The sequence below is a fragment of the Centrocercus urophasianus genome, unplaced genomic scaffold (genome assembly GCF_019232065.1).
Source record: "Centrocercus urophasianus isolate 14NV4802_14NV808 unplaced genomic scaffold, USGS_Curo_1.0 seq_28, whole genome shotgun sequence".
Lineage (NCBI taxonomy): Eukaryota > Metazoa > Chordata > Aves > Galliformes > Phasianidae > Centrocercus > Centrocercus urophasianus.
In genome coordinates, this window is record NW_024884844.1 from 5,644,657 (window position 1) to 5,658,984 (window position 14,328).

Below are 14,328 nucleotides of genomic sequence, written 5' to 3' on the forward strand. Positions count from 1 at the left end.
ACAACACGATCACTAATTTTCTCTAAGACTTAGAATTAATTGTACTGTGGGAGATATGCATTTCCTGGAGGGCGGTATTCTGACGCAGCTGAGTTTTGACATCTGGCCAAATAGAAGACCTGAAGCTTACCCATCCAGAAGGTTACCTGACTCCACCAAATGCAGTCTAAATGTACAGTTAATTTTTAATCCAAGAGAACTGTGCTAACGAGCTCAGGCACTAAAATAATTCATCTTAATACAGGATATCATCAGAGTTATTGTTATAAGAAATGCTCCCAGAAAATCAGTTTGTTTCCTGCTTTGAGTATTATCTAGAAGTGCTTTTCTCTCATTTTCCTTCATGCTGTGTAAAGCAGTAAAATTACTCTGGGAAAACTTAAAATACAAGCCAGAAAAGGAAAGTTTTGCTCACTGCTCTCGTTCCTGGAAAGCAGAAGCTCAGTAACTGTGATTTGTGTGAACTCCTGCAATCTTCACTCACATGAATAACCCCTCCCCATCTTGAGATCCTAGACATTTTCCTAGCATTCTTTCAACTGACACTTTTTTGTGATATTCAGACACATATAACAGCTGGAGTTCACAGAACTCCCAATGCCTTGCTGTCTGTGGCAGCCATTTGCTTTGCTCTTTTGTTTTGAAGGAAAGGGATTTATGCTTCCAAAAATAAAGGGATGTTTCTTTGCTATATGAAGTACAAAAGGTTAAGATTTAAGCTGTGGATAGATACCGAGTAATACACATCTGTCATCTGCAACAAGTTCTTGGTGCTTCCATTCTCCTGCATCTCAATGGTCTCTCTGCCCCACTCTTGTGCTCGGGGGTTCTTCGGATACTCGGCATATGGTGACATCTGGAAATCCCCACTCTTGAAAATAAGTTTACTTATGTCATTTTTATTCTTCCTGTTCAGAAAAGAATGAAGGAAAGTCAAAAGTTATAACTAATCCTGATATAAGATCCTCTCCTGTTTCAGTTCATGCCTCTCGTCTCTTAAAAACATATATTTAGAAAGAAAGAAAAATGTATGTGAGCCCCCAGCTATTCAAGTTCCCAAGTGCCTTCTAGGCACTGTGTTATTTCCTAAGAAGGAGGAACTGAAAGCTGCCAGTCTGAACACCACAGAAAGCCCTTATATCACCCCCATGTTGTAGGAGCGGACTTCGGTAACATCTCCAGTGCAAAGAAGATTTCTCTCCAGGAAGGCAAATAGCCTGCCAAAGGCCAGGACCCATGAGAAGACCAATCCATCCCCACAGAGTTCTGCAAGCTGGCACCTGGAGGTGTAGTGACCATCATATCTCCTGGCTGGGCCTTGCTCCTGACTCAAAGCACCGAAGGATGCTGTGCCTACTACCAGTGCTACGTTACTGATCCATCCAACTGCTGACTTCAAACAGAGAGCTGTGAAATCTTAGATTTGGGGTTAAAATGGTTGGGAAGAGAGTGTTACTGCAAGGCAGCCCTTTTTCATGGTTTATAAATCACAAAGCACAACTATCTCAGCAGCACACCTTGCCTAGTTGAAAGCTGCCTGCTGGTACAGGAACTAGGTGTGCACGTGTGTGAGTGTGCCTGAGAGGGAGACACACATGATGAGAGCAGGTGCAGGAGCTGTGCTTGGAGAAGGACCTTGAATGCACTCCAACATCTCTTTACAACAGCCCAGCAATTCTTCCTGTTATCCAAACTCCTCCTTTCTACCTAGCCTGCATTTTTGGAGGACTTACCGGCAGCAGGTGACTATCAGCGCTATGCCCATGATAAGCAGCAATCCTCCTCCCGCAGCTGCAATCACCACTGTAATGAGTTGATATGCTAGGGGCAGGAAAGAGAGAGATCTGCTTAGAGACAGCAGTTTGGCCATAAATATTCATGTATCACAGTTCTCATGCAAGTGGATTAACTGTTTGCTTCCTGCTTTCCTCCCTCTGTAATTGTCATCTGAAGCAAATAGAGCTGGGGGTCTCTCACTGAAGGAAGGATGGGCTCCTGTTGCCAGGGGACTGATTCTCTGCACTGATAAATCAGGATAGCACAGACAAACTTTCATGGATTCACTCTGAATATCTCACTTCAAAAGTGTGTACATGCTATCTTGGCAGAGCATCCATGGAAAGAAAATCTCCAAGGAAAATACTGATCTTGTTGGCAGATAATATCAAGTCAACTTTGTCAAATAAATATTTTGATCAATAAAACAATTTTCGACAGACAGTGAAGAAACACAAAACCTGACATGAATGATTTGTGCTTACTGTGCTTTAGGCATAGTTATTTGCAACCATTTGTTTCAAATTTCCCCCAAATGAAATGACTGATACTTGGTACTTACGGTTCCCACAGTTGAATCCCCCTAAGCCAAATGGGCAACTGACAACAGAAAACAAGAGGGAGTATCAGCAGCTTGCTTGTGCCAACAGGTCACCAAAGCAGCACTAAGAAGGATGGTGGGGTAGGAGGGGGCAGAGCGCTCACCATACCTCACACAGGTCTCATTTTCCAGCTTGTATCCATCTTCACAGGCTGCAAACACAACAGAGAAGGGCCATGAGCACCGCACAGTGGTGCACAGGAGGCACTCACATTGCTGCTTCCCACAGCAGCTTCACCCCCAACCAGCCTCTGGGCTGACAGTGCTGGTGCAGCAGGAAACTGCGTGCTCTGATGCTACATCATCCTCTGTTTTAGGCAAAACACTGTGCACTTAGCTCACCTCCCAGCCTGCCATAGGGTGGGCAGCAAGTAAAATAATTCACGACACAGTCTCTTCTTGCCCAGCTGGGAACTCACTGCACACCTGCATTGTTTCCCAAGGAATATCAGTGTAAAAAGTTTGCATGTGCAATTTGTCTGCTACAACAGGCTGGCAATATCCTAATAAACCAGAAGAGACCACTAGTGTTCTAGCTGGACTCAGGGCTTATGGCTCTTGCAACACCAGTAACAAGCAATATCAGTGCCAGCTGGGAGCAATGTGACTGTGACCTCTCCTTCATAATACAGGTCAGAGAACTTCCCTAAATTCAATTCCAAATTGAATTGGGTTTCAAATCAAATAGTTGAAGTGGAACTACGTTTCACAGAACCATCCAAGCTTGGTTTTAATATTTCCAGTGACAATCAACCGCAACACTCAGTCAGATGCTCACAAAGTTAATTTCCCCAGCCATTAAAAACATTCACCTTCTCTCTGGTCTGCATTATCCCAGTGTCAAATTCCAGCCTTTGGATGGATGTTTTCTGGGTTGGAAAAGGCTACATTATCACATTTCTCCTCCTCACCATCAAATCACCCTGCCTGCCTCTGCCTGTGCACCCTGCCCTGTGCAGTCCCATTGCTCCTCCTGGGAACATTCTCAAGCACTCCCCAGGTGGCAGACAGAGCAGAGCAATACTTGGGGTCACATGGTGGTGCTCCCCTCCCAGCTGCCCCCCAGCCTCCCATGGGAGGCCGGATGGGGCAGCACAATGGCTGTTTCCCCTTTGCAAGAACTTAATAGGAGTTAGCACTCCATGTCTGCACAACCCACAATGAGGGTCGGATGCTTGGGAGACCACAGTTCCTGTTCAGTCAATAAGAGGGCAGAGATTTTAAAAAAGCCTGGCATAGTATGTGCTATAAATATCAAGAGAATAGCTCAGCTTTTGAAAACGACTTTAAAAACCCTGTTGGCCTGGCTTACCCAAACAGGGACAGTGATGCTGACAGACTGGTACATTGCTGGAGCACCACACTGTGCACTCAGTAGCACCCACTGCCACACTGCTAATGACAGCAGGGAGCTGACAGTGGAAAATAAAGACCTGACAGCAAGGGATAGGTTTTTCTCATTTTGCACAGCAAACAAGACTGGTAAGCAGGGTGTGACCACATCTCCTTGTCTAAAGGCGTTATATCACTTACAGCCTGTCAGGCATTTATCTTCACACCACCACTTGCCAAGGGTCATGGACAAGATGAATGGTCAATCCCCAAGATTGGTGGGCATCTCAACTCCCCATTGCTGCCCTCTCTGCCTCTCAGTGTGGATGGAGACAGTCAATATTTCCTAAAAAAAAGTCCTTCTTCCAACATACAAGTTGATGGAAGGAAGGGAAATACAAAAGGGTATTGCCTGGAGATGTAGAGAAGAGGAGAGGCAGGACCATGACCCAAGAGCCAGGGATGTACATTTCAGGGATGCCCATTCTAGGGATGCCCATCCTAGAGCCCACAGCACATGCATTATTTCCAGACACACATGATAGAACCATTGAATCATTTGATTTGCAAAGGACTTTTGAAGACCATCTGGTCTAATCCCTGCAGTGAGCAGGGACACCTACAGCTCCATTAGGTGTCAGAACACCATCCAGCCTGACCTTGGGTGTCTCCAGGGACAGGGCATCCAGCCATCCACTCTGACAGATTCAGAAATGACAAAGCATTTGCTCCTATTTTAATATCAACCCTGCTGATACTGCCAGAAACAATATATAACCACCGTTGCAATTATTATTGATAAACTGGATGAAATAATTAATTAAAAAAACAAAAAACAAAAAACTGGATTTCCTAAGAAGCTCTGCAACAACTGCTGCAACTAGGAAATGGACGCCCTCATCCTATAAAACTCACTCTGACTATTGGCACAAGGACAAAGGCCTTGTTTAAGATGTAGCAAAACAAATTTCATGATCTGAGGAGTAGCTAAAAATAACATAACCCTGAAGCTTAAAATTTCTATTAGGAACCTAGTTTAAAAATAAATTCATAACCATTTTCAGATACTTGCTTATTTAAAAAATAGTGAAGATGTATTGATATAAGCTCGTGAATTTAAAGCAATTATCTGAAGTTCGCCGAGAGTTCAGACAAAATCAAAACAGGCAGAGCTGCACGTCATCTCTGCTCTGTGCCACTGAGCTGAAGCCCAGCACGGTCAGCCCCCCTCCTCCCTCTTCTGCATCGCTGTGACTCACAGCATGCTCCAGAAAAGGATAATATTATTCCTAGAGAGAGACTGCACCTCCAGCATCTGCTGAAAAGTCCCCTAGCTGACTAAAAGGAACTTGAGCTCCTGATATCTATTTTTATTATCAAGCTTCTTGCACACATAGTGATGTGCATGGCACACAAATACACAATCACTGCAACTGACACAAAAAGATTAAGCAAACTCAGGCAAAAAAAAAAAAAAAAAAAAAAGCTGCATGAAGTGCAATACCTCTGCAGGAATGGTCCATTTTATTGTACTTGAAGTACCCGCTTTTGCACTGGCAGAGTGCAACCCCATCGAAGTCAGTGCACTCAGAGGTCTCCTTGTCACATTTAGGGTCCTTCTGCTTGCACAAGCTGCCACCTGTTGGGAAAACGCAGCCAACATCAGCACACTTCTCTCTGAACACAACAGCATGCAAGTTTGCTTTCCCCAGGCATTCCATTCAGCTCATTTCATCTCTCTTTCTCACTTTTTTTAATAATATTTGTTCCATTTTGAGATGGTCAGCATCACATTATGCCACAATTTCATACATATCTACCATCTTTTGTACAAGCAAATTGAGTAGGGGGAATAATAAATATTTCAGCTCAGAGGCTGGAAGGGAAATTAAAAAGAAAAATTTGTTTTGGCTCAAGCAGAAACACATCCTCCCCCTGAGACAGTTCAGCAAAACCATTTTTAAGGTTATATCTCGCGAAGCATTTTGCTCAGCCCAAAAGAGCTTCTTCCATTCCAATAGCAAGCACTGCATTTTCTTCACTTTTGAAACAGAGTTGGTTCTTTCATTTATAGTACTTCGAAGCAACATTTTACCTTTAAAAATCAGGTTTATTGGCATGAGCATTCCGCAAAACTGGGAGTGAACAATGGAAATTGTGTCACACGATTGTGACACAATGGAAATTGTGACACAGTGGAAATTGAGCCTATGTATTTTACTGGGAGGTGGAATAACTGTAACCAACAAATGAAAGCATATGAGAAGCAGGAACTTCTATGGGATGTGTGTCACTCACTTGGAGCTCCCCTTTTACACCCCTCTCCCATAATTCATCATAATTTATCCTTGGATCTGTACTCGCACACCAATAGAATATATTTCTTTCTAAGTTTTTGAACCTGAGGTAACCACTGGATATAATTTTGAGCTAGCTCAATGAAATGATTTAAATTAATTCAGTCTACAGTGCTGAGTTGTGGCTTTCAAGTATGGCATATTTAAAGCCTGGACATAGTCCTGTCCAGCACTGGCAGCCTTCTCCAGACACCTCTGAACTTTGGCAGCCAGAAGACTTGGGAGAGAGGTGGTTCTTGGTCCAGAAACTTGTGAAAAAAAGAGTGATCCATTTTTATATCCCACCGTATCCCAACTCCTGGCCATGTGGGTGGAATAATACATCTCCAAGAACCATGCAGATGTGACTCAAAGGGACATGGGGTAGTGGGCATAGTGGTGATGAGCTGATGGTTGGACTATATGATCTTAGAGGTCTTTTCCAACCTTAATGATTCTGTGATTCAAACTTAAGATGATTCCTGTTGAAGTGAGATGGAAACTTGCAGAGGAATTTTGCTGCATGCCAGAATCTTTCTCTACACTTTCTTAAAGGACCCAACCCAAACAAATCTGCTGTGCTGCTTACCTCTGTGGAGTGGTTTCAGGCTGGAGATGAACTGGCAAGGGTCAGGAGGAGATTTGCAAGCCCGAATGTAGCTTTTCACAGTGCCGACAACATCATAGAAAGTCACGTTGGATGCTAAAGAGAACGTGGATTGCACTGAAACATGCACAACATTTGCCTCCCTAACAGAAAACAAAACAAAACAGCCCTGAGTATCACGGGTCAGTCTGATTTCACAGTTAGTACGTTAGCAACCTGCTAGTTATTAGTGCAAGCAACACTTAACATAGACACGATATCACACACATACTGAGAAAGCTGTCTCAGGCAGCAGATCTGTGGCTGCTCTGCAAGCTGTCCTCAGTAGGAGGACTGGGATGGATGGCCAGGGTGCAAAGGGATTTCCAGTGCGCCCATGCTGCTGCTGGACTTGAATTCCTTAAGCCCAGCACCGGTGGGTCAGACTCAAAATGTGGACCTCTAGCTGAACAACCCAAGTATTCACATGGCTGGCACCATTCCTCACTCTGCCTCGTGGCCCCTTACCTGGTGGCTTTGACTGTGGAGTGGTAGTATCCAGGCAAGCCTGACAGAGAGGCGTTAAGCTGAAAAGAAGAGAAGAAGAGTTGTTGGAATGGAGCAGCACAGCTCCCAGTAGCACCCCTATCCCCAGGACAGACCCCAGGTGTGGGTGGTTGGACAACCTGGATGGTTCAACAATTAGAAAGGCTAAATCCAGACCAGAGAGCCCTGTGGCTGCCGTCACAACCATAAGGGAAGTGACACACGAGGACCCAAGCAATGCTGCTGCCACCCCACAGGGACACTCACCATCGTCAGGATTTCACGCTCCACTTGCAGGAGATCTGCATACTTCCCGTGGGTGACGTTAAGTTTCAGGGGCACCTGACCGATAAATATTCTTACTAAAAAGGAGAATAAGACAGGTGAGTTGGAATACGTGCCTCCTTTCTGTAAACCAAAACTAAGCAACACTGACTCATTTAACACAGAGAGAGATGGGGAAATTTAGTGGCAAGATGGTTTCGGGTGCCAAAGATAATTTATAGTAATTTGGGGTAAAGTAAAATCTTTTTCCCCTCTCTCCAGTGCAAGGAGAGCAAACCAAGTCAAGATGAAACAGTGGAGAAAGGACATTTTCATTTTTTAAACTGCTGGACAGAATGAGCAATGATGTTTGAAAAGAGGCCTGAAAGATGCATTTTTCCATGCTTAGAATTAGATTTGATTCATGGCAACAGAATGCAATAATCCAACTCGTCCAGACTCAGAGAGATAATATCCCTAAATCTTGTATTAAGTGTCATGAGATACTCAGTGGAAATGAGAACTCAGAGCTAAAGTTTTATGTTCCACCAGAAAAACAAATACAGTTGCAGATAACGTTGTAAAGCTTCCAATTCTTTCCCATTCTTTCCCATCTGCAGAGCCTATCTTCACCACATATTTTGTATCAGACAGCTCTAATATAACAGCTTCTGGTAGAAATGAGACTGGAATCACCTTCATGGTATTTACATAATCTGCCCATGGCCCAGTCCAAGGCGTAATCAAAACAACTCTCTAAATTAGAAGCTGACACATTCCTACAAGAAGAAATGTTTCAAAACACCCTTTAGGGGACACCTCAGCCATGTCGCTCAGCAAAATTTCTATGCCTTAATCCTCACTGATTAAGGGTCAGAAGAAACATCAGCAAAACAAATCCCCCCTTCACAATGAGGCATTATAAGTCCTTGGGATTTGAGCCTTTTAATAGGAAAGGAGGGGGCCAGAATGCAAGTCCCAGATAATAATTGTGCTGCACAACAAATGCGAAAGGTAGGAAACAAGACCTTGATCTTACAAAGGCTTTCACAGCTGCTTAATTCCATACAGATGGCTGAGCCAACTGAAGTTAGGCTATCAGTAAAAGTAGTAGTTGGGAGGTATACTAAGCTCCTGAACTTGTCTGAGCCTGGGTTAATTTATTTTAAAGGATTACAGATCATTATCTCCATTATTTTTCCCTTTTTTTTTTTTGCTTTTGTTTTCTTACCTAAGTTGCACTTTCCTTTTTCCATCTCATATCCAAGAGGGCACTGACAGACATAGGAGCCATGGGTGTTGTTGCAGGTGGCCAGTGCAGGACAAGGGTTGGAAAGACATTTATCCACATCTAGAAAACCAGAAAAAAAGACCAGCCTATAGTTGCAGAATTACAAACATCAACAACTGCTGGGCTAAAAAAGATCAACTTGGCTCCTTTTATGTGACCCCCTGAGCATTATCAGATGATTCATTGCATCATTTGCACTTACTGCTTATCCTGTTCTTAATTATTCTGCTGGAGCTACAGGAATAAACACAAAACACTTTCTGTTGGATATTCATTCCGAAGCCCTTGAGACCCAGTGTTGATCCATGCTAATATTAACACCCAGCCTGCTTGCAGCACTGCTCCTGTAATCCCAGAGTGCTTTTCAAAGACAAGCAATGCTACAGCTACGGATGGCTGAAGAACCATGCAGCCCTGCAGTACAGACAGCCCCAGCTGACCCCAGCCTTAGGACACACAACATGGGATTATCCCTGTGCTCTGGGCTGTCTGCCCTGGCTACCTAGCACCAGCAAGAGGGTGAGTGGTGCCTCTGACCTACGCAGCCAGAAACGAGTGACAAAAAATCCACTCCCTTACAGTTATTTAAACTGTATAATGCCATAGATATAATTAATACCGAGCAGTTGAGAAATAACCTTTAAATACCTAATTAGTGGTGGAATATCACAGAATCACAGAATTGTAGGGGTTGGAAGGGACCTCCAGAGATCATCGAGTCCAACCTCCATATACACTACTGCCAGTATTTCACCGAGATTAATGCAGTCGGTATACACAATATCCTACAGTGGCATTAGGGTCAGGCTCCTGAACTTTAAAAACAGAATCGATTTCCATTCGTATAAAGCAGCTCAATACATTTACTTGGGAAGAAAAGGAGCCTGGCAGCAGCGACAAATGAAATCCTTTGTTCTTCTGCGGGGCTTTTTGCTGATAGACCCCTTGCAGTGCACTGCAGTCAGGCATTGCCACCTCTATCCTCCTGCACCCTAAGAGCCTCCTGACCCTTCTGCTGGGCAGGGAAACATCTGGTCCAACTCCAGTGCAAAGAACAGGGACACCTACAGATCCATCAGGTGCTCAGAGCCCCATCCAGGATAAGTATCATTATGGATTCAAAGAACACTCCTGGACCACAAGGTAATTAAAAAGCAAATCCAGAATGGTTGAATAGCACATTTCTCAGCTTTCCTTTCCCAGTCTTGGTTATCACAACACACTCAGCAAGACCACGGTGTATAACCTACCAGGAGAAGTGATGGGTCCTCAAGGAGAAATTTATTTAGTGAGATGGGGAGAGAACAACCATAGGTCACAATAGCAGAAAAACTTCCAATGAAAATACTGACTGCTGGCCAGCTGCCTTTTCTCATAAGAGAGATACTGATCTATTTTTCATGACAAATGTAAAGTACATCCTAAGCTTACCCGGAAGGCCATCAGCTTTATTTTTTTTTTTTGAAATTCCCAATTCCAGTTCAACATTTCAATCAGAAACCTTCACCAAAATGTTCACTTTTTTTTTTTTTTTTTCTTCTTTTTTTTCCCCAGCAGCTCAGCACAATTGTTAAACCTCTATCTTAAAAATACCAGAATGGAGACAGAATTCTTATTCTCAAATCCTGCTGACAGTGGACTTGTCACGTACACATATGTAACCCTTCAAAGACCCTCCACGTGAGACCCTGTTGTTGTTGGCCCTGCTGCTGAGCACTGTTAGACACATTACCTGTTGCTGGAGACGTTGATCTCATGCCAGCTGTGCTACTTGATGGCAAGATGGTAGTTGATTTGATAGAAGTCAATGTAGTTGTGCTCACAGTGGTCCTGCTTGTTGGATGGACTACAGGAGGACTCGTAGCAGGGATGACTTGCTTGGTGACCTTACTAGGCATTGTAGTGGTGGGATCCACAGATTTTGTGCTTTCACCAGTAGTATAAATGTATTTAGTGGTAGTGGGTGTTGGAGCTCTGTGGGTTTTTGTGGTGCTAGCATCACTCAGGGTTGGCTGGCGACTGGCTGGCGTTGTCAGTACAACAGGTTTCACTGTGGTCACTGCCACTGCAGGGACAATGGCACTGCGGCTTGTTGTGGTTGTCAAGGTACTGAGGGGCACATCTGTGGGCTCAGTCTGTGGGGCATCACTGGCTGTGATAAGCAGAGGTGGTGATGTTGCCTTCCCAGAGCTACCCAGCTGGGAGGTAGCACTCCTTGGTGACATGATTTCTGTTACCGGTGTGGCAGCAGACATGGACACAACACGGCCACCGAGATGCTCCATGGGCTCCGTGGGCAGAGGGGGAGACCTGGTCATGTTGAAGGAGGTGTGGTTTTGGAGCTGGTGTGTGCTACTGTGCTTGGTGGTCTCTCGGGAAGAGCTCCCAGCCACTGCAGCTGTGGAGGGCACCCGCCTGGATGCAGTTGTAGCTGTGGGGGTGCTTGCTGGGCCACTGTCACTGGATTGTGAGACAGATGATGGTGATGAAAACAGAGGCAATAAAGATACTGAAGAATAAGATGGGAAAACCAATGAGGAAGTGGGCAAAGAGGATGATAAAGCCTGCAGAGAGGTTGAAGATGCCATCACAGAGGAAGAGAGAGGCTCAGATGGCTCTGATGTTGCATACAGATGAGTTGGAGGTGGTGTTGATGAGAGTGAGTGATGCAGTGATGATGCTGAGGAAGAGCGTGAAGATACTGATGAAGCTAGAGATGACTTGCCAGTGGGCAACAACCTGGAGTCAGTGTCAAAGACAGTTGTATTTTGTACGTTGCCTACAGAAGCAGAAGTCAGTGGTTTGGAAGAGTGCACCAGCAATGGCTCCGTTGATGGTTGAACAAAACTGCCATCACTGGATATGTTGTTCTTCCTGTCCTGTGCCACAGATGATTTTGATGAATCAGGAGGGTTGGAAATTTCTGAAAAAAATGTGGAACTTTCAGAGGAGTCAGCAGAGGTGCTGCTGTTTGAGATAGATAGGAGAGTCCTTTCTCCTCCTCTGGTGTATATGGTTGAAATGTATGTGCCGTCTGTATGAGAAGCTGAGGTCCTTTTCTCTCCATCAATGCTGCTGACTGGCTGATGGCTACTTGGAAAGCCTGCAGTAAGAAGACAAAATGCATCAGAAGGACAGAAAAAAAAGAAAAAGAAAAAAAAAGAAAGCATTTTAATGTCATATTAAAACTATTTGATAAATATATAAAATGTTCCTGTCTGTAAACTGGCCCATACCAAAAAATAAGAGCATCATCCAAGCATAGCTATTGAGCTACCTACCACTCCTTAGCTTGTTCAAAAATGGTGAACTCTGGCAGACATAAGGCACCCAAGAAAAATGCAGGTTTCTTACAAAACTCTTCTTCCAGCATTGCTTTTCTAATGTGACTGAGCTCTTATCATTCTGTGATATTCTGTGGGAAGCTAAGTAGCAAGTCATCTTTCTCTTTATCTCTCAATTTACAAAACTCATATCCTCTCCCTCTTATCCTCCATTCAAAGCACATCTTTGTTCTTCAGCGGGCTTGCTTTTAGGCACACTGAACTTCATGACTCTATAGGATATTATTGTGTTATGTTAATTTGCATCTTATCATGAACTCATTGATTGAAAATTTTGCAGTCAGGAAATCCTAAATGAGTAGCATATCAACCTGCAGATCATTTAGCATTAAAAGAGAAGTCAATCTTATACTACAAATTTCAGAATGTATAGATAACTTCAACAATCACTACAAATGAAAAAAAAAAAAAGGATATTAAAAAATGTAAAATTTCATTTAAGTATATAATTGATTCTCTATAACAGACTCTATAATTCATGCTGATCCACAGCATGAAACACTTCTTAAAGGATTTCCCACAAAGAAAACAGTTAGGATGCAAAAAAAGCTTTCTATGGCCATCAGAACAGGAGAGCTTCCCCGCTAGTGCCCACCTTGGAGCTTCACCTCTGGAGTGACTGCCATGCCAGTGGAGCCTGCCTTTGAGTCCTCAGCTGCCGGACGCATGAGAACACCTTCCCAAGGACACCCAAGCATGGCACTGAATGTACAACTGACTGAAAGCTTTGCATATTACATAAGCAAATCCAGGACAGCGGGAACATTAAAAACAAACAAACAAAAAAGATGGGAACATGCTGACTTACTTGTGAGATCATTTTGGAAGGACGAATCAGTGAGTAGCTTGGAAGAATGGGTGAAGAGCGTCTCTGTCGCGAGGCCTTCGCTGCCAACCGAGGTGTTGGCCATCCCACTCTGCTCCACTGACACCAGCCGAGTCGGCTCTGAAGCACTGGTGGTTTCGGTGTGGGAAGCAGAGCTCTCTGTGGTATGGGTCAGCACACTGATCGTCACCGGTGTCCCCTCTCTGCCACCAGCCAATGTGGCTGAACCATATACGGGATTGGTATGGGGGCTGGAAATCCCTTCCTCCATACTTGAGCTGCTTAGTGAGTCATGGCTGCTTCCCACAGCTGAAACAGGATCAAAAATTGGGTACGTGATTTTACCATCTCAGATGAGAGAATGCTCGCGAGCTATACAGTAATTCTAGTTTGAAATGAAGATTAAGAAAATTGCACAGATAAATACAGGAAAGGTGGATCTTGAATATCTATCACCTTAAATAATGATTTAACAGATCAAGCTTACTTCAAAGGAGGAAGATTATTTAAATGTACAGGGTACCACATTAGGCTATTTATAGTTATCAGCCCAGCCCAGTTAGGTTGTAGATGACAGCACGAAAAAATAGCACAGGTTTCTGAGACTGCTTCAGTAAATCATCCATAGCTGCAGATACACAATACCAACAAGCTCAACCAATGACAAATACACAATACCAACTAGCTCAATCTTGACAGATAAACAATACCAATGAGCAATCACGACAGCTTATAAATATTGCTCACAACACCTGCAACAGCTCTGAATAGCACTGCAGAGAGGAACTTCAACCCCATGGAAGAGCCAAGGGCAGGGAAGGGGGGTTGTCCTAATTCAAATGCCACTGAGGAACTCAGAAAGACTCACTGGAAGGTTCAGCAGCAGAGAAGTAGGTGGACACTCTGGATGAAAAGGTGACTTCAGGCTCCATGTATGCTGTATGGCTGGAGGAGACATGTCTGCCTTCAGGCCACGCTGGGGAAGATGGGATGGAACTGGAGAGGGGCTCCCTGGCCATAGCTGGGTGAGATGTAGGGCTTCCCACCACCATGCTCCATGTGCCATGGTTTGTTGCATCCTGAGATGTCCTTTCCTCATGGGTGGAGAGCATGGTTAGAATGTATGTAGTCTCAGTAGGAACACCAGAAACCTGTTGTCCTCCCTCTGGAACTGCAAAGCAGAGATAGACATACATATATATATATTCCATTAATAACAATTTTGAGGCCTCAATGAGGGCCAAAATCTGAACATGCCCATTCCGAAAGGGATGAAACAGGGAGAAAGGCAAGCAGCCCAGGCAGAGCTGCCTCCGCCGCACATCCTGCAGGTCAGCACTTCTGTCCTGCTCACTGCAGAGGTGTGAGCTAGTGGCCAGGGAGCTCAGAATGCTCTCACTCTTTGAAAAAGACAGAATTTTAAATG

The 14,328-nt window shown here is 44.2% G+C and overlaps 1 protein-coding gene across 3 annotated transcripts in view; it reads right to left on the reverse strand.

Moving 5' to 3' along the window:
• The window catches only part of HEG1 (heart development protein with EGF like domains 1), a 38,532-nt gene that overhangs the window by 5,835 nt on the left and 18,369 nt on the right, over nucleotides 1-14,328 (reverse strand). For 2 of the 3 annotated variants that reach the window (XM_042827343.1, XM_042827342.1), the window contains exons 9-20: nucleotides 13,771-14,073; nucleotides 12,885-13,211; nucleotides 10,465-11,835; nucleotides 8,673-8,792; nucleotides 7,445-7,539; nucleotides 7,160-7,218; nucleotides 6,635-6,795; nucleotides 5,214-5,348; nucleotides 2,487-2,529; nucleotides 2,339-2,376; nucleotides 1,734-1,821; nucleotides 734-908 (exon numbers count right to left, since the gene is read on the reverse strand). In XM_042827343.1, the coding sequence (XP_042683277.1) occupies nucleotides 734-908; nucleotides 1,734-1,821; nucleotides 2,339-2,376; nucleotides 2,487-2,529; nucleotides 5,214-5,348; nucleotides 6,635-6,795; nucleotides 7,160-7,218; nucleotides 7,445-7,539; nucleotides 8,673-8,792; nucleotides 10,465-11,835; nucleotides 12,885-13,211; nucleotides 13,771-14,073 (2,915 nt within the window). Of the gene's footprint in view, nucleotides 1-733; nucleotides 909-1,733; nucleotides 1,822-2,338; nucleotides 2,377-2,486; nucleotides 2,530-5,213; nucleotides 5,349-6,634; nucleotides 6,796-7,159; nucleotides 7,219-7,444; nucleotides 7,540-8,672; nucleotides 8,793-10,464; nucleotides 11,836-12,884; nucleotides 13,212-13,770; nucleotides 14,074-14,328 lie in introns of those variants that run through there. The other variant, XM_042827344.1, reaches the window with a different exon arrangement.